The following is a 19515-nucleotide window of genomic DNA, read 5'->3' as shown; positions in this document are numbered from 1 at the left end:
AGGTTGTTCACCAAAAATGGGTTGGCATGTAAACTTACATTCTTGCATTTCAAATAAAAATAAGAGAAGGAAGAAAATTTGATAATAGGAGTAAATTAGAAAGTTGCTTAAAATTTCATGCCCTATCTGAATCACAAAAGAAAAAAAATTGGGTTCAGTGTCCCTTTAATATTACACCTCTCATGCCCTGTTTATTTACTTAATCCCCATTTATAGAAAATGCTTAAAGGGACATGAAACCTAATTTTTTTTCTTTCATGATTCAGATAGAGAATACAATTTTAAGCAATATTCCAATTTACTTCTATTATCTAATTTGTTTCATTCATTAGATATCCTTTGTTGAACAAATAGCAATGCACTTGGGTGAGCCAATAACATGAGGCATCTATGTGCAGCCACCAATCAGCAGCTACTGATCCAATTTAGATATGCTTTTCAACAAATGATATCAAGAGAATGAAGAAAATTAGATAATAGAAGTAAATTGGAAAGTTGTTTAAAATTGCATGCTCTATCTGAATCATGAAAGAAAAAAATGTGGGTTTCATGTCCCTTTAAACTATCTCATGCAGCAATGCTATTTCTAGACTTTCTTTTTCCTGACCCTTCAATGTAAACTAACTGGTGTGACGTGAGTCACTGTAGTGCAGATGACTGAAAAAAAGGGAAAAAAGGGGAAAAAAAACATTGCCCTTCAGATCTGTGCAGAGACTGCTTTTCTCAGTAGTGCAATTTTACAGATTTGCTTAGTAGACACAGCTACCAGAGTTATGTTCTTCTTCTTATTTATTCATCCTTCACTGGATTCAAGCAATTATTTCATTAATTAAAAAATAAACAAAAATTAACATGCTGCAGTTTTCTGCGCCTCCCTGGCACCAGTCTCGGCTGTCAGTCAAGCTCCCTAAATATTAGGTAGCTCTATGCATGTGCTTATATCCTGCATAATGTGTGCTGAAAATGTAACAACAGCCAAACACTGTAAATGGTGGTTTTCTTGTTTACATTATTGTATGAAAATATCTGATATGTAATGGTTGAATTAATAGATGACAAACACATTTTCTGTTGGTCACTGAAGTGCTGCCTCCTTAGTAAAGTGCTGCCTAGGTCCATTGGACCCACTTGGTCCCATGATTGGGCCAGCCCTGCAAGTATGCAAAATGAAGGATTGCATGCTGAAACACGCTGAGCTGGGAGAGACAGTGAGGATGCATCATGTTGTGTAAGCAACCACAGTGTAGCATGCATCAGTGCAGACATGTAGTATACACTCCAGCCTCTCTGAGGAAGTGGAAAAACAATATTTACAGAGATAAATGACAAGGAAATCAGGCAAAATAAATTATGAATATACCTAGGATTGTTTGTGTTTTTATCACTATGCTTAATTAAACTTGTTTGGGACATTTAAATGTAATTTACAATGATGAGTAGGTTGGTTACAATTAGCAAATAATTACCATCATGGCTGTATCATCAAGGTTTAGTAGTAGCCGGTTGTGCTGTAATTTATTTTTATAAAATATTCTCATTTTGTGGCTATTGTTAAATTGGTGCAAGGTATTTCTCTTACAATGGGTGATAGATATTGTTGGCAAATCACACATGAATTCATTAGAAAACTATAGATTCGGAGACTGGAGACTATCTATGTATAGTATTACTTATTTAGCATTTGTATTTGTTGTATTGTCAAAGCAATTGTTAATGTGCACATTTTTTTAATTCTTTTTCTGATTTTATACATTTAAAAATCTTTGTTCCAGTTGAGAACCGACAAAAGCTGACAGCAGACGAGCAAAGGAGAGAGTACTACGAAGAACAGAGGAATGAGTTTGAGAATTACGTAGAGGAAGAACAGGATGGTAAGGCGCAACAGCATGACCTCGTTATTTAGGGGTTTTCAGGGGTGGTTTTAATTATTGTGTCAATCCCACATATGTTATTTATAGTAATCACTTAATGGTTACAGGACCATTAAATACAATATAATTGCATAACCCACAAATGCACAATAAAAATACAACACAATTTCACTTACTCTATCTACTGTATCATGTGACAGCCTTCAGCCAATAACAGACTCATATACATATACACTGTGAACTCGCACATGCTCAGTAGGAGCTTTTTAAACTGCATGCTCTATTGATAAGAGCAACAGGAAATATATGTTTGTGCACAACTCATCTGTAGGGATGGATTGCTTATTGGATGATAAGAAAAAATCATAATAATCTGTAAAGAGATTTTTAGTGGGTTGATCTGTATCTAATTAAGGTCCCTGCTCTAATATATTAATAGTATTTGCATTGTGGAAAAATCCTATACATGAATTTGTGTGTTCTTGGCTTCCATTTTCTATGGATTTTTATTGCAATAGTGCATCTGCATAATTAGTTAAAGGGACGTGTCAAAATTAAACTTTCAGTATGATGTCATAAAAATGAGCTAAGGGATACCGAGAGAAAGTGGTGTGGATATGTAAATTTTTTTTATTAACAAAGGATATACCAAGAGTTAAAGGGACAGTCTACTCCAGAATGTATATTGTTTAAAAGATAGATAATCCCTTTATTACCCATTCCCCAGTTTTGCATAACTAACACAGTTATATTAATATACTTTTTACTCTGTGGGGTCAATTTATATAGCAGCGGATGCTGTTTCCGACCCACTCCGCTTCAGTTCCGCCTGAAGCGAAAGTTAAGAAGCAGCGGTCCTAAGACCACTGCTCCTTAACTCGTCCGCCACCTCTGAGGTGGCGGACAGAAATCAGCCCAATCGAATACGATTGTATTGATTGACTCCCCCTGCTAGCGGACGATTGGCCGCAAATCTGCAGGGGGCAGCATTGCACCAGCAGTTCACAGGAACTGCTGGTGCAATGATAAATGCAGAGAGCGTATGCTGTCAGCATTTATAGATGTGCAGCGGACTTGGGGCGCGATCCGATATACGGCGTAGTTTGCGGCGCAAGCGAGGGAACCCGCGTCGCCCGCAGTTTCAGCTCGCAACTCGAGCTATCCAATATGCGGCGCCGTCAGTTGCTAAAGTGGCGTAAGTCTGACAAAGTAGCGATGTCCAGAAATCTGCGTAAGTACAGATTTTTGGAGTCGCCAGTGACTTGCGCCACGTTAGAAACTGCCGGCACCACAAAACCTGACTAAAGTATGAAATCACCCGCACTGTCTAACACGCCTCCTAAACATAGCCCGACACGTCTAACCCTCTATCCGCTATCCCCCCTCACTAGCCTAACAATAAAAAAAGTTATTAACCCCTAAACCGCCGCTCCCGTACCCCGCCGCAACCTAATAAAGTTATTAACCCCTAAACCGCCGCTCCCGTACCCCGCCGCCAGCTATATTAAATCTATAACCCCCTAAAGTGAGCCCCTAACACCGCCGCCATCTACCTTACCTACCCCCTAAAGTGAGCCCCTACCCCGCCGCCATCTATTTTAAAATTATTAACCCCTAATTTAATCCCCCTACCCCGCCGCCATCTATATTAAATTATTTAACCCCTAAAATACTAAACTATCCCTACCACTAAACCTAAGTCTAACCCTACAAATAGCCCTGAAAAGGGCTTTTTGCGTGGCATTACCCCAAAGTAAACTGCTCTTTTGCCAGCCCTTAAAAGGGCTTTTTGCGGGGCATGCCCCAAAGAAAACTGCTCTTTTACCAGCCCTTAAAAGGGCTTTTTGCGGGGCATTGTCACAAAGTAAACAGCTCTTTTGCATCTAAGCTAAATCCCCCTACACCGCCGCCAGCTATAATAAATGTATTAACCCCTAATCTAATCCCCCTACACCGCCGCCAGCTATATTAAATACATTAACCTCTAATCTAATCCCCCTACACCGCCGCCAGCTATATTAACTATATTAACCCTAATTATATTAGGGTTAATATAGTTAATATAATTATTATATTATATATATTAACTATATTAACCCTAATTATATTAGGGTTAATATAGTTAATATCGTTATTATATTATATATATATTAAGTATAATAACCCTATCTAACTCTAACATCCCTAACTAAACTCTTATTAAAATAAATCTAATATTAATATTATTAATTAAAATATTCCTATTTAAATCTAAATACTTACCTATAAAATAAACCCTAAGATAGCTACAATATAATTAATAATTACATTGTAGCTATGTTAGGGTTTATATTTATTTTACAGGTAAATTGTTAATTATTTTAACTAGGTATAATAGCTATTAAATAGTTATTAACTATTTAATATCTACCTAGTTAAAATATTTACCCAATTACCTGTAAAATAAATCCTAACCTAAGTTACAAATACACCTACACTATCAATAAATTAAATAAACTACAAATATCTATCTAAAAATACAATTAAATAAACTAAACTAAATTACAAAAACAAACAAACACTAAATTACAAAAAATAAAAAAGATTACAGCACTTTTAAGCTAATTACACCTATTCTAAGCCCTAATAATAAATAATAAAATAATAAAGCCCCCCAAAATAAAAAAAATTCCCTGCCCTATTCTAAATTAAAAAAAGTTCAAAGCTCTTTACCTTACCAGCCCTTAAAAGGGCCTTTTGCGGGGCATGCCCCAAAGAATTCAGCTCTTTTGCATTTCAATAAATATACAATACCCCCCCCCAACATTACAACCTACCACCCACATACCCCTATTCTAAACCCACCCAAACCCCCCTTAAAAAAACCTAACACTACCCCCCTGAAGATCTCCCTACCTTGTCTTCACCACGCCGTGCCGAACTCCTCATCCGATCCGGGCGATGTCTATCCAAGCGGCAAAGAAGAATTCTTCATCCCGGCGATGTCTTTCTCCAAGCGGCAAAGAAGAATTCTTCATCCCGGCGATGTCTTTCTCCAAGCGGCAGCAACGTCTTCTTCCATCCGGCAGCATCTTCCATCAAGCGGCATCTTCAATCTTCTTTCTTCGCTCCGCCAATGCGGAGCATCCATCCCGGCCGACGACTGAACGACGAATGAGGTACCTTTAAATGACGTCATCCAAGATGGCGTCCGCCGAATTCCGATTGGCTGATAGGATTCTATCAGCCAATCGGAATTAAGGTAGAAAAATCTGATTGGCTGATTGAATCAGCCAATCAGATTCAAGTTCAATCCGATTGGCTGAACCAATAAAAGTAATAGAGTTTATTACTTTAGGGGGATTAGATTAGGGGTTAATAATATTAATATAGCTGGCGGCGGTATAGGGGGATTAGATTAGGGGTTAATAATTTTTATATAGGTGGCGGCGGTGTAAGGGGTCAGATTAGGGGATAGATAAGGTAGATGGCAGCGGTGTAAGGGGTTCACATTAGGGGATAGATAAGGTAGATGGCGGCGGTTTTAGGGGTTCACATTAGGGGGTTAGTTTATGTAGATGGCGGCGGGGTACGGGAGTGGCGGTTTAGAGGTTAATAACTTTATTAGGGATTGCGGCGGGGGATCGCGGTTGACAGGTAGATAGATATTGCGCATGCGTTAGGTGTTAGGTTTTATTTAGCAGATCGCGGGTGACAGCTAGATAGACATTGCGCATGCGTTAGGTGTTAGGTTTATTTTCTAGCTAGTTTAGGGAGTTACGGGGCTCCAATAGTCAGCGTAAGGCTTCTTACGGCTGCATTTTGTGGCGAGGTGAAAATGGAGTAGAATTTCTCCATTTTCACCACGTAAGTCCTTACGCTGTATATTGGATACCAAACTGCGCTGGTTTGGTATACCTGCCTATGGCCCAAAAAACTACGGGCGACGGCAGAAATATACACGCGTAACTTCTAGGTTACGCCGTATATAGGATACCAAACCAGCGCAAATATTGGCGTCACCGGCTTTTGCGGGCGACGATTTTTATCGGATCGACCCCATGATCTGTAATATCGGATCATGTCCGCTTGCACCATCATAAATAGGCCCCCAGATGTACTTTTTACTTTACACAATGGTTCTTTTTACTTAAAAGAAGAGTACATTCACAATTAAATGTTTGTGATTCAAATAGAGCATGCAATTTTAAAGGGATACTAAACCCACATTTTCTTCTTGAATGATTCAGATAGAGCATGCAATTTAAAGCAACTTTCTAATTTACTCCTATTATCAATTTTTCTTCATTCTCATGCTATCTTTATTTGAAAAAGAAGGAATGTAAGCTTCAGAGCTGGCCCATTTTCGTTTCAGTACTTGGGTAGAGCTTGCTGCTTGGTGACTAAATGTAGCAAACCAATCAGCAAACTCTACCCATGTGCTGAACCAAAAATAGGCCGGCTACTGTTCTTACATTCTTGCATTTTCAAATAAAGATAGCAAGAGAACAAAGAAAAATTGATAATAGGAGTAAATAAGAAAGTTGATTAAAATTGCATGCACTATCTGAATCATGAAAGAAAAAAATTGGGTTTAGTATCCCTTTAAATGATTTTACACTATGTTTCTAATATCAAATTTGCTTTGTTCATTTAGTATCCTTTGTTGAAGGGTAATCCTAGGTAGGCTCAGGGGCAACAACAATGCACTACTCAGAGCTAGCTGAGCACATCATGTGAGCCAATGGCAAAAGGCATATATATCCAGCCACCAATCAGCAGTTAGCTTGCAGTAGTGCATTGCTGTGCCTGAGCCTACCTAGGTATGCTTTTCAACAAATAATACCAAGAGAGCAAAGAAAAAATGATAATTGAAGTAAATTAAAAAATAAAGTTGAATCATAAAAGATTTGCTTTTTACTTTACTGCATGAACAGTAATTAAAGGACTATTAAATACAGTAAAATTGCATAATCAACAATTATATAAAAAAAGACACTGCTATAGCAATTACTCTGAATTCTTTTTATAACAAATTTAAAAATGTCCTCCTGTATCATGTGACAGCCATCAGCCAATCAAAGACACTGTGAACTCTTGCACGTGTGAGCTGGTGCCTTATAAAGTGTGTTTAAAAAAGGAAAGTCTCTTAAAACTGCATGCTCTATCTGAATAATGAACGTTTAATCTTGACTTTAGTGTCGCAGTGTCCCTTTAAAGAAAAAAAAATGTATTATTTAATGTTAAGTTAAATCAGGTTAAACTGGAATTAATAGCAACAGGAAATACATGTCTGTAGGGATAGATTATTTATTGGATGATAAAGGCATCTCCTACTGCTCTGTGGAGGACAGATATGTCCTATAACAAAAACACAGGAAAATGTATTAAAAAAAAAATAATACATCTTAAATGTCATCTTTTAGATGCAACAAATAAAAAACACACATACAAAGTAATACAAGGATGTTACCTAAACTTAAAGGGACGTGAAACACAACATTTTTCTTTCATCGTTTAGATAGAAAATACAATTTTAAAGACGTTTTCAATTTACTTCAAATTTGTTTAGTTCTCATGTTATTCTTTGTTGAGGAGATATCTAAATAGGTATCATGCACATGCCTGAAGCACTACATAACAGGAAATAGTGCTGCCATCTAGTGCATTCTTGCAAAACTGCTGCTATATATTCATGCAGACACGTGTACACTTCTATAACAATAAAACGAAGCAAATTTGATAATAGAAGTAAATTGGAAAGTTGTTTATAATTGAATGTTCTATCTGAATCATGACAGAAAATGTTTGGGTTTTATGTTCCTTTAACTATTATACAAAAGAAGAAAAAAAAGTAAAAAGGTTGACACATACAGTGTATCATTAACAGTAGGGGATGAGGTAGGGTTGCCACCCGTCCTTTAAAATACAGAACACTGATAAGTTACACATGCTGCAGGGTGTGCAGGGAGGAATATGAATAGTGCTGTCCAGAAACACAATACATGTTCCTCCCTGCACACCCTGCAGCATGTGTAACTCATAAGTGTCCAGGAAAACATGGCTGAGGTGGCAACCCTAGGATGAGGTAAAGTTCTAACAGATAACTGTTTGTGTTAGCTCCGTGTAACGGTGCAGAGTCAGACTGGCTGGTTAGACCTTGAAAAAAATAGTTGTGTGGTAAAATAATTTATCCTTTGTTACTTATAAAATAAGTATTAAAAAAAAATCATTTTTTGTTTAAATGAAAGTCAATCCTAGTGTTTTTGAAACGCTAGGATTGACTATTGAAGTTAATAAAGGGGACTTTCAGTGACGTATAAGATACTTCATATATAAAGCTCCTTTATTTGTTTCCACCGATCACCGCTCTGAGCTGCTCTAAGGAAACCCACGGCAGATCGCTGTTTTGCTTGAGAGGATTTACTGCACGCGGCTATTGGCTAAGAGGGGAAAACGTCAACTCTTAGCAAAAATTTTTTTTTTTTTTTTTTTAAATGTTTTTTTATTTGAGGCATAAATTAAGGCATACAGATATCAAGATACAGTAGGACATAAATATGGTACAGATTATGCATCACAGATTACAACATTCAGTTCGACAAAAATACTGTACATCTTGTATGCCAATCACCCTACCACCCCCTAGATGACACTAGAGGACACTTTTGGACCTCACAACTCTAGAACAAACCTGTAGGGGGGCAGTTTAATTAGAGGAGACCACTTTTGGATCTCATACACCAGACCTCATTTTATATTTTAAAAGAAGAACAGAAAAAAACAACATCTCTAACATTTTCAGAAAGTACTATTATATACAACTTGCATCTATTGGGTCTACCGGACTGCTAGAACTTCATATTATTTAATCTATGACTAGGAAAGTAAATGAAGGGTAGAGGCACATATTTACCATATAGAAAATGGTTCAATATCTTGTTAGCTCTCAAACAGGAAAGAGAGATTAAGGGGTATTTGGGGGCACTGGGGTTGAGGGTGGAAATAGCAGTGTGAAACATAAGGGGATATTTTTCTATAAATGAGAATGTGCGAAGGACATATTGACAGCATATTTGGCAATATCATTGTGTGTCAACTGCGCGCAGGGATTAACACGCTATGAAAAAACTCAAAACATCAAATGCGTCTCAGATCCCTGCTAAGCCTGGGCACTGTTAATGACTGTACAGTGGGGTACATCAATTCTATCCTACGTCACTTGGATATTTATACTAGGTCAGTGATAGTGACATTAATTCAAAAAAGGCAGGGTACTAAACTTCCTATAAATTAAATGCGTGCATACACTTATCTGAATATTATAGACAATAGCGTTACATATGGTATATGGGGTATTTTCATAAATTCTGCAACACATAAGTTCAGTAGCAACAGACCCGTCAATAGGATGTCACATATGATCGGTGTCCTCTCCAAATATATGTCTTTGCCCACGAGTATAGTAAGCCCCTTTCCAGAATAAAATGGGCCATTATATTAGTAGTCCTTTAGCATTTCCCGGGTCATAGAATTTGATTAATAGTCCCGGGACTCAGAGCCATTTCAGCCCACACCTTGTCTTTCATCAAGAACAGCACTGTCCAGAGCCTCCAGCCCCAGGTACCAAAACTCCCAGGACCAGGAATCTCCACCCCGCCTGCGGCCCGCAACCGTAACCCCAGAGCTCCACTCCCCACAAGTAGGAAAGAGGTCCATACCTGTGATGGTTCTTAGTTCGGCAAAGTTCGTGCATAGGCAAGTGAGGGGAACCTCCCAGTGGAGATCATGAAGGCCAAGAGTAGCAGAGTCCAAGTCCCAGACGCTTCTCTCCATGGCGCTGTCTTCAGCGAACGCACAAGCATCGTCCCACGTGGGAGGCAGCATAGCCGACACATCCCTTGTCAGAGTACAAGTCGTGGGGGTTCCACGGGGCAGATCACATTTGCGCCACTGCCGTCCTTTATCGCCTCTGCTCCCTCCATATTGAAATTTACTGTAGGGCTCAGTGTGAGAGATAAATGCGCCCCTTCTATAGACTGAACTTCAGCCACCTTTTCTGTGAACTCGCCGGGAGGGGAAGCTGGTTCTATCATTTCCCCACAGTTCTCTCCTTTGTCAATTTTCCCCTTAAAACAGTCCACAAGTAGCTGGTGTAGATTTTGGAAGTGCTCGTCCAATAGACCCAGCAGTGCCTCCTCGGTAATCATTTCCATTGCAGAAAAAAGTTTATACAGCAAGTAACGAATCTGGGTGGAAAGATTGCACTTGTTATCCTATTCTAGGATATCGTAACCCCGGAGTTCGGGGGGGGGGGGGTAATAAAACGGCAGCCCCAGACCTACGCTCCACAAGTCATACAGGAGCTTCTTCTATGTCCAAAACTCACTGCGTAGGTGCAGGAACTTGCAAAAATGGCTTCCAATTTTGAGAAGAAACTTGTCGCTGTAGCTGCCTCAACGAACATAGGCATGAGCTCTGTCAGGGTATCCACTCTTAGAGTATAGCTGTCAACAGTTATAATTAGCTGCTTCAGAGTAAGAAATATCGAAATTAGCTATGAAAAACACTTATAATTAGTTTCAGGCTCACAGAGCTTCATTGAGACACGTCTTGCCGCATTGAGTGTAGGCTCCGCCCCCCGCAAAAAATATTTTTGCCGTGGGCTTCGTTAGCAGCTAAGAATGGTGATCGGTTGAAACAAATAAAGGAGTTTTCTACATAAAGTATCTTATACTTCATAAATGAAAGTCCCCTTTATTTGTTTCAATAGTCAATCCTAACGTTTCAAAAACACCAGGATTGACTTTTACTTTAAATAATTTTCCTGTGCCGAATAAAACAAGCATTTTAGAAAAATCAATAAATATTTTCAGTATTACTTTTTTTGCTATGACACAAGCACAGCGCTGCATTCAGAGGATTCAGTGACCAATCTATGCTATTTGAATTCTACTGGGGTCTTATATATTCCTGTTGAGTCTCATACAATATTTTCCTGCACAAACGCATCTATTCAAAAACACGCGCAACATATTTTAAAGCAGGTTCCCTTTAATCTGCATCATATTTTGACGTCTTTTCAAAAAGAAATGCATTAAAAATATGCTGCCAATATTCAACCAATGGAAAAAACAAACAAAAACAAAAGAAAACAAGCAGAGAACTGGTGGGGGGTTTTTTCTGGGGTTTTTCTTTCACATATTTTTTATTTTTTTATTTTTTTTCTCATTTTCTGTAACCTAATTTAAGGAGTCTTTTGTGAGCATAGAGACATAAAAAATTATGACATCTTTAATTTAAATGCTGTATTATGCATAGACAAGATAGGGTCGACAACTGTTCTAAACAAAAATACTGGAGATGTCAGTGACTTGCTGGTAGGTGGGGTCAAATAATGCCTCCCAAAAAGTTCTAACTGAGCCCTTGCTCTTGATCCCACAATGTATATTTTTCACAACTGAGCAATCATTTTACCCCTTGGCTGCCAGCAACATATACATATTTAGTTTTACCATTTTGGCTGCCAGTGATTTGACCCCCCTTGACTGCTCCTCACTTCTTCCCATATTATTAATGCATTGAGGCATAGGAAGCCTTTTACATTTTGCTAACTTTAAAAAAAATGGACATTTAAAGGGACACTGAACACATTTTTTTTCTTTTGTGATTCAGATACAGCATGAAATTTTAAGCAACTTTCTATTTTACTCCTATTATCAAATGTTCTTCGTTCTCTTGGTAACTTTATTTGAAATGCAAGAATGTAAGTTTAGATGCCAGCCCATTTTTGGTGAACAACCTGGGTTGTTCTTGCTGATTGGTGGATAAAGTCATCCACCAATAAAAAAATGCTGTCCAGAGTCCTGAACTAATAAAAAAGCTTAGATGCCTTCTTTTTCAAATAAAGATAACAAGAGAACGAAGAAAAATTGATAATAGGAGTAAATTAGAAAGTTACTTAAAATTGCCTGCTCTGTCTGAATCACGAAAGAAAAAAATTGGATTCAGTGTCCCTTTAAGTTCCCAGTATTTTTTTGAACATTTTACTGGACAGCCTGCTAAAATACTGGACTGTCCAGTTGAATACTGGACACCTGGAAACCCTATATACAAGCTCTATTTCCTCTATTACTTACAATGGTGCTGGCTGTAAGTAGGTGGTAAAGATTTGCAACGAGAATGCCTAGCTTTCCAAGACAATATGGCAACCTGAAGTATATTGCAGCCGCACTTATTTTCATGCGTCAGCTGAAGACCTGTGTATATCAGCTGCACCACTTAATTATGAATACCGGCTTCTGATTTTGAGGCGAGTTTTGACGCAAATCAGCCTCTGATCATAACGATGATCTTTTAATCCGAGTCATATTTTGTACAACTAATTTCCATTTCTAGCCCAGATATAATATGCAGTATAGATTAATGCTATCATTGGAGAGGCTAAGCTATCTATTATAATGCTGCTTTTTAATCATATTTACTGTTTGAGGAGGTCCAAAAGTGACTACTTTCATATTATGTTCTCTTATTGGTTTCTATATGATGAATGGCATTTAACATTGTAGCATTTCTGCAGTACAGATGTATTAGCAAAAAAAAAAAAAATCAAAGATCACAAACCAATTCTAACAAACTGAAAGAAATCTGAATTTTTAGAATTCAATCATACTAAAATGCTTCAAAAAAGTCTAAAAAGAAATAAATATAATTGAGAAAATGTCTATGAAGGCAGCTATTACTTTTACAGAAAATATAAGGTAAAATATTAAAAGTTAAATGACTACCGTCTACAGTATAGAAGAGTACAGATCCCCCTTGTCTAATACTGTTACACCCTATTTTGGAAATAACGCTCATCTGAAAAACAGATATACCGTGAAGCTAGACCTCTGGCTAGACAGTGAAGTCATAAGCAAATATAAAATAATCCATTGCAGTTTTATGAAGGCAAACAAGTCTCACAACTGACCAAATCAAGCTACAAGACATTTATTTCCATATATTTGTTTTTTTCCCCCCAAGACAAAAATGTTAAATAAAATAAGGGTGTGCTGAGAATTATGTTTGTTAACCCCTTAATGACCACATCACTTTTCCATTTTCTGTCCGTTTGGGACCAAGGCTATTTTTACATTTTTGAGGTGTTTGTGTTTAGCTGTAATTTTCCTCTTACTCATTTAATGTACCCACACATATTATATACCGTTTTTCTCGCCATTAAATGGACTTTCTAAAGATACCATTATTTTCATCATATCTTATAATTTACTATAAAAAAAATTATAAAATATGAGGAAAAAATGGAAAAAAACACACTTTTTCTAACTTTGAACCCCAAAATCTGTTACACATCTACAACCACCAAAAAACACCCATGCTAAATAGTTTCTAAATGTTGTCCTGAGTTTAGAAATACCCAATGTTTACATGTTCTTTGCTTTTTTTGTAAACTATAGGGCCATAAATACAAGTAGCACTTTGCTATTTCCAAACCATTTCTTTTCAAAATTAGCGATAGTTACATTAGAGCACTGATATCTTTCAGGAATCCCTGAATATCCATTGACATGTATATATTTTTTTTTAGTAGACAACCCAAAGTATTGATCTAGGCCCATTTTGGTATATTTCATGCCACCATTTCACCGCCAAATGCAATCAAATAGAAAAAATTGTTCACTTTTCACAAATTTTTTCACAAACTTTTGGTTTCTAACTTAAATTATTTACAAACAGCTTGTGCAATTATGGCATAAATGGTTGTAAATTCTTCTCTGGGATCCCCTTTGTTCAGAAATAGCAGACATATATGACTTTGGTGTTGCTTTTTGGTAATTAGAAGGCCGCTAAATGCCACTGCGCACCACACGTGTATTATGCCCAGCAGTGAAGGGGTTAATTAGGGAGCATGTAGGGAGCTTTTTGGGGTAGTTTTAGCTTTAGTGTAGTGTAGTAGACAACCCCAAGTATTGATCTAGGCCAATTTTGGTATATTTCATGCCACCATTTCACCGCTAAATGCGATCAAATTAAAAGAAACGTTAATTTTTTCTCAATTTTAGGTTTCTCACTGAAATTATTTACAAACACCTTCTGCAATTATGGCACAAATGGTTGTAAATGCTTCTCTGGGATCCCCTTTGTTCAGAAATAGCAGACATATATGGCTTTGGCATTGCTTTTTGGTAATTAGAAGGCCTCTAAATGCCGCTGCGCATCACACGTGTATTATGGCTAGCAGTGAAGGGGTTAATTATGTAGCTTGTAGGGAGCTTGCAGGGTTAATTTTAGCTTTAGTGTAGAGCTCAGCCTCCCACCTGAAACATCAGACCCCCTGATCCCTCCCAAACAGCTCTCTTCCCTCCCCCACCCCACAATTGTCCCCGCCATCTTAAGTACTGGCAGAAACTCTGCCAGTACTAAAATAAAAGGTATTTGGCCCTTTTTAAAAAAAAAAAAAAAAAAGCATATTTACATATGCTGATGTGTAGGATCCCCCCTTAGACCCCAACCTCACTGATCCCCCACCAAACTGCTCTCTAACCCTTCCCCTCTGCAATAATGGGCGCCATCTTAGGTACTGGCAGCTGTCTGCCAGTACCCAGTTTTGTAACAAAATGTGCCTTTTTTTTTTTTTAATTCCCTTTTCTGTAGTGTAGCTTTCCCCCCCCCCACCGAGACCAACCCCCAACCCCTTCCAGGACCCTTAGATTGCATTTTAGTGGGTTTTTTTTTCAAATTTTTAACTTTTTTTTTTCTGTAGTGTAGCGGTTCCCACCCGCTCCCGCCCCGTGCACGCGCCCGCCCACCACCCCCGTGCACGCGCGCGCTCCCGTGCGCGCCCCCGTAGCTCCCGCCCCCCTCCACTCCACATAGCGCAACGATGGCCGCCACCCGCCTCCCACGTAAGCTCCCACCCACCAACGATATCGGCCATCGATGTCCGGTGCAGAGAGGGCCACAGAGTGGCTCTCTCTGCATCGGATGGCCAAGGGGGGTTATTGCAGGATGCCTCCATATCGAGGCATCACTGCAATAACCGGAAAGCAGCTGGAAGCGAGCAGGATCGCTTCCAGCTGCTTTCCAGACCAAGGACGTACGCCACACGTCCTCGGTCATTAACTGACTTTTTTTTGAGGACGTGTGGCGTACGTCCTTGGTCGTTAAGGGGTTAAAGGGACAGTATACACCAATGTTCATATAACTGCATGTAATAGACACTACTATAAAGAATAAGATGCACAGATACTGATATAAAAATCCAGGATAAAACCTTTTTAAAAAACTTACTTAGAAGCTCCTAACTTAGCACTGTTGGTGAGGTTAGGTCAGTGAATGGGGCTGAGAAAGCACGAAGAACAGACACTCACCCCCGTCCTTCATATGAAAAGACCCTTTAGACAAACAGGAGCCAGCAGGAGTCTGTAGACCTGGGTATACATCTGACACTGTGGGGCTTGGTTAGGTGTCTGAAAATCAGCACAATGTTATTAAAAAAAAATAAACAAAACTACTACATTGTTACAAAAACACTATATAAATGGATCATCTTCAAAACATTTATGCAAAGAAAAATCTAGTGTACAATGTCCCTTTAACTAGTTTGGTATATCTGTACGTAGCTTTCTACCAGAAGCTATAGCCTTCTTGTTAAATATAAATTCAGTGCTCCCTGACTAAATTGTTAAAGGCAAATGAAACCATTTTTTTGTTGTCATTCAGTGCATAGTTTTGAACTTTCCAATTTACTTCTATTATCAAATCTGCTTTGTACTTTCTTTGTTGAATAGGCTACCTAGATAGGTAGCGTGCACATATCTAGAGCACTAAATGGCAGGAAACAATGCTGCCACCTAGTGCTCTTGCAAATGTATAACCTAGTTAAATTGCATTCTTGTAAAACTACTGCCATATAGAGCTCCAGACACATTAACACTCCTGAGCCTACCTACCTTGTTTCAAAAAAGGAAACCAAGAGAATAAAGTAAATTAGAAAGTATAAGTAAGTTGGATAGTCTATTTAATTTGTGTTCAATTTGGGTTTTATCTCCCTTTAATTACAAATATTGTAAACTTTGTTACATGCAAATATATTTAATAGAAAGAAAAAATCCCCCTCCCCTTTGAATAAAAATTTGTTGTTCAACAAGAAAAATAAATAAAATAAAATATTTAGATATGCTTCACGTGCATACGCACAGTAAAAGCTCTCATAATAACTTTTACTAAAAGCCTTTTTGCTAATGCAAATATATTGCTAAAATATTTATATGAAAAAGTGAAACGCATTGATATACATTTCAGTTTGGGCTGGAATGTCCCTTTAACATGTTTCATGTATATAACTCTTGCTCTTTCATATACTTGATAGACAAAAAAAGAGTATAATTTCCCTTTAAATGTGTGTCACTGATTACGAGTAACTAGACTAATGGAATGTTAGTGACTAAATTCTAATGTATATTAGAGCATTTCATGCTTGATTATTTTTTTTTGTAAAACTAAAAAATTCTTCTACTAAAACCTATCCCTATTTCAGCAAAAATTTTACTGAACATGTGACATATAGCGCATCCATGCCGTGTGCACCCACATAGCTTGTACCTGCATGGAGAGCCATAACTGACACATACTGCAACTGTGATTACGTAAACCGCTGTCTATTCACATGAATGGATGATCTTTATGTCCTGTGCACAGTAAAAGCTACTACTGAAACAGTGGATGGTTTTTAAAGGGGCATTAAAACAGTCATGCACCACCCTTCTCAAAAAAACTAGACGTGCGTTTCATTTAGTTCCGAATTGAAATTCGGACAAATTTGTCAAATTTGGAGCTTCGGATCGATTCAAATTTCCAAAATTACCGTAGCACCGAAACTAACAAATAAATCCAAATTAGTTCAGATTTATTCGTTACATTCGGCTGGCCATGGAGTAATCACAAATACACTAGTATTGTACAGTATATTAGGTTATATCACTCTGCTATGGTTTACACCTAATATTACAGTACATAATACTAGTCTAATACACAGCACATCCCACCTAACACATACCAAATTACGAATCGAATCCAAACCGAATACATCCGAATTTATTCAAATCTGAAACAAATGCATTCGAATGTATCCGAATTCAAATCGATCCGAAAACAAAATTCGAAAACATCCAAATCAATCTGAAACAAATTTTTCCGCCACACACAAGTCTACAAAAAACTAACACCTGCTGGGTTAACTACTGCCACTGTAAGCGCCCACAACATTTCCAAGAGACAGAGTGAGGAAATCTCTCAGTTTCTAATCAAACATGTAGCTTGAAAATTGTGGTGTGTCAACCATAAACATAATTAGTGTAAACTACAGTTCCTTTTTATTATTTGTTATGTTTATGTCATTTCTCAGAATTCATGAATAAAGTAGGCTTTTCTCCAGATTTCTACTGGCCCTAGCTCTCTAACTAGTGGAATCTCAAACTCAATATTAAGCAGAATGCTGTTAGGGTAAATGTTAAAACATTACACTTTCTTACCTCGTAGAAAAAATAAATAAGAGAAGCCTGAAATGTTCTACATGCACACTGTACGTACCTTGGTACCCCCTAAAAAAATTAGAACTGAGACTCAAACCTTTCCCATTCTAAATTGACCCCAAAAGTGATGTTTATCATTACGTTAGAACTTAAGTTCTAAGGATCAAGAATGTGCAAAATGTTTTTATATGAACACGTACCTTTTAATGTGATCTAGAGATCAGTTTTTGTCCCAAGGAGCTAGGACCATCCTGAGCTGAGATATTAAAGGGACAGTCCTGCACCCTTTCTATATTATGCAGCAGGAACGGTAAAACAGTTATTTTTAAATTAACCTCTTAAGGACATATGACGGAATTTTTCCATCATAAAACAATTGAGCAAACTGAAAGCTGTGTCCTTAAAGGGTTAATATTGTTTCTGGCCAGTTTGAAATGGCTGCCAAGCTCTGCCCACTGATGACATAACGATCTGGGCTGCATATGGCTTCCAATCACAAAAGGCTCACTAGTTGGATTCAACAGACTGTCAATGCTATTCAGCAGAGTGCATAGATGCAGCCCAGATCGTGATGTCATTGGTGGGTGGAGCTTGGCAGCCATTTCAAACTGGCCAGAAACAATATTCATTTAAAAATAACTTTTTTTACTGTTTCTGCTGCATGATATAGAAAGGGGTGCAGGAGACTATTTGTAGCTTAAGACTTTAAGATGACTAAGGTGTAGACTGTCCCTTTAAAGTTTCCGTAAACATCTGTATAACCAAAATTTGTAAATAATAAAAAATAAAAAAACTTGTGGTTTTGCAATACTAATAAATAAAAAAATAGTCCTGCAACCAACTACTGGACAACTTGAGATGAATTGATCCAGATTTTAACATGATGGCACCCATGACTAAAGTGAGACAGAATAACCCCCATACTATACTTATAAAATGTATTTAGTGTTTAACTTCTCCCTTTAATGAATCTCAGCAAATTTTTGGTGGTAAAAAAAAAAAAAAGAAAGAAAGAAAAAGTGAAAATGTCAAATATGAAAATTACAGTGTTTATAATTTTATATTAAACATAAATATTTTCACTGGATTCAGTTTTTGAAGATACATACAATTTATATTAACGGTTACAAAATGTTTCTCCACAGAGCAAGAAGAACGCAGCCGAGAACAAATTGAACAATGGCGCCAGTGGCATTACGATGGCTTGTCACCTTCCTACCATTACCAGCGTCAAAACATTTAAAATGTATAGGAAAACTAACTACTAATAGATATAATCTTTTACTTCCATACAAAACCTTGTACTAAAAACAGACATGTAGCTAAAAAAAGATTCAGAGCAGTATAGTATAATAAAGATTCACATTCACACACGTTAGTCTTATAGATTCTAATATATCTTGTGTGTTACTTATCCTAATTGTTCGTAAAGTATCATTTCCTTTTGTAAAATTATGTTTTCTTCTTTACTGCAGTAGGCGTTTTCAGTGCAAAATATTTAAGTGCATAATAGCGCATTTACGTAATCTTTTTGTTCTAATGGTATAAAAGTATCTATTTGGAAAACAAACAAATTTTTAAACGTAAATAATATGTTATACATTTTATGTTAACTTTTTTTTTTTTTTTTTTTTTTTAAAGGTGGTAATCAAACTAGAATAACATCAGAAAAATGTTGTTAAAGTGAATATAAAAAAGAACAATAAATGTCATTGATACATGTTTGTTTACTGTGTCACGATTATTTAGCTTTGCTGTTAAAGGGAACCAATCACCTTGTCTAATAAACAATAGGTTTGCTTGATCCAATTTCCATGTTGATAAAAGAGTGAGTGACACTAATGAGCAACATATTGTAATCACTTATGTTTTTAGGTTATATGTATTTAAAAACAGGTGAGTAATATTATATTGTGACAATGGCAGAATCATTGAAATGGCCATTTCCATGTTTTTTGCTTTACAATGCAAAATGTTACGTGCCCACGTAACAAACTGGGATTAACTTAAATTCCTGAAAAGAGGAATTGCCAGTCCTCGAGTGTTCCCAAAGCAAAAAAAACCCCAGCATTTCAATGATAAATTTAAGGGCCCATTATATGTACATGTAAATAACATGGTGCATGTTC

The 19515-nt window shown here is 37.2% G+C and overlaps 1 protein-coding gene across 1 annotated transcript in view; it reads left to right on the top strand.

The window, feature by feature from the left end:
- Window positions 1–19106, top strand: part of UCMA (upper zone of growth plate and cartilage matrix associated) — a 34540-nt gene extending 15434 nt beyond the window's left edge. Inside the window, exons 4-5 of the mRNA XM_053716482.1 lie at window positions 1773–1871; window positions 18532–19106. Of these exons, the coding sequence (XP_053572457.1) occupies window positions 1773–1871; window positions 18532–18629 (197 nt within the window). The 3' untranslated portion in view covers window positions 18630–19106. The remainder of the gene's footprint in view (window positions 1–1772; window positions 1872–18531) is intronic.
- The last annotated feature ends 409 nt before the right edge of the window (window positions 19107–19515 follow it).

The sequence above is a fragment of the Bombina bombina genome, chromosome 6 (assembly GCF_027579735.1).
Source record: "Bombina bombina isolate aBomBom1 chromosome 6, aBomBom1.pri, whole genome shotgun sequence".
Taxonomy (NCBI): domain Eukaryota; kingdom Metazoa; phylum Chordata; class Amphibia; order Anura; family Bombinatoridae; genus Bombina; species Bombina bombina.
Note: the sequence above shows the minus strand (reverse complement) of the source record. Positions and strands in the feature narration are given on the sequence as shown.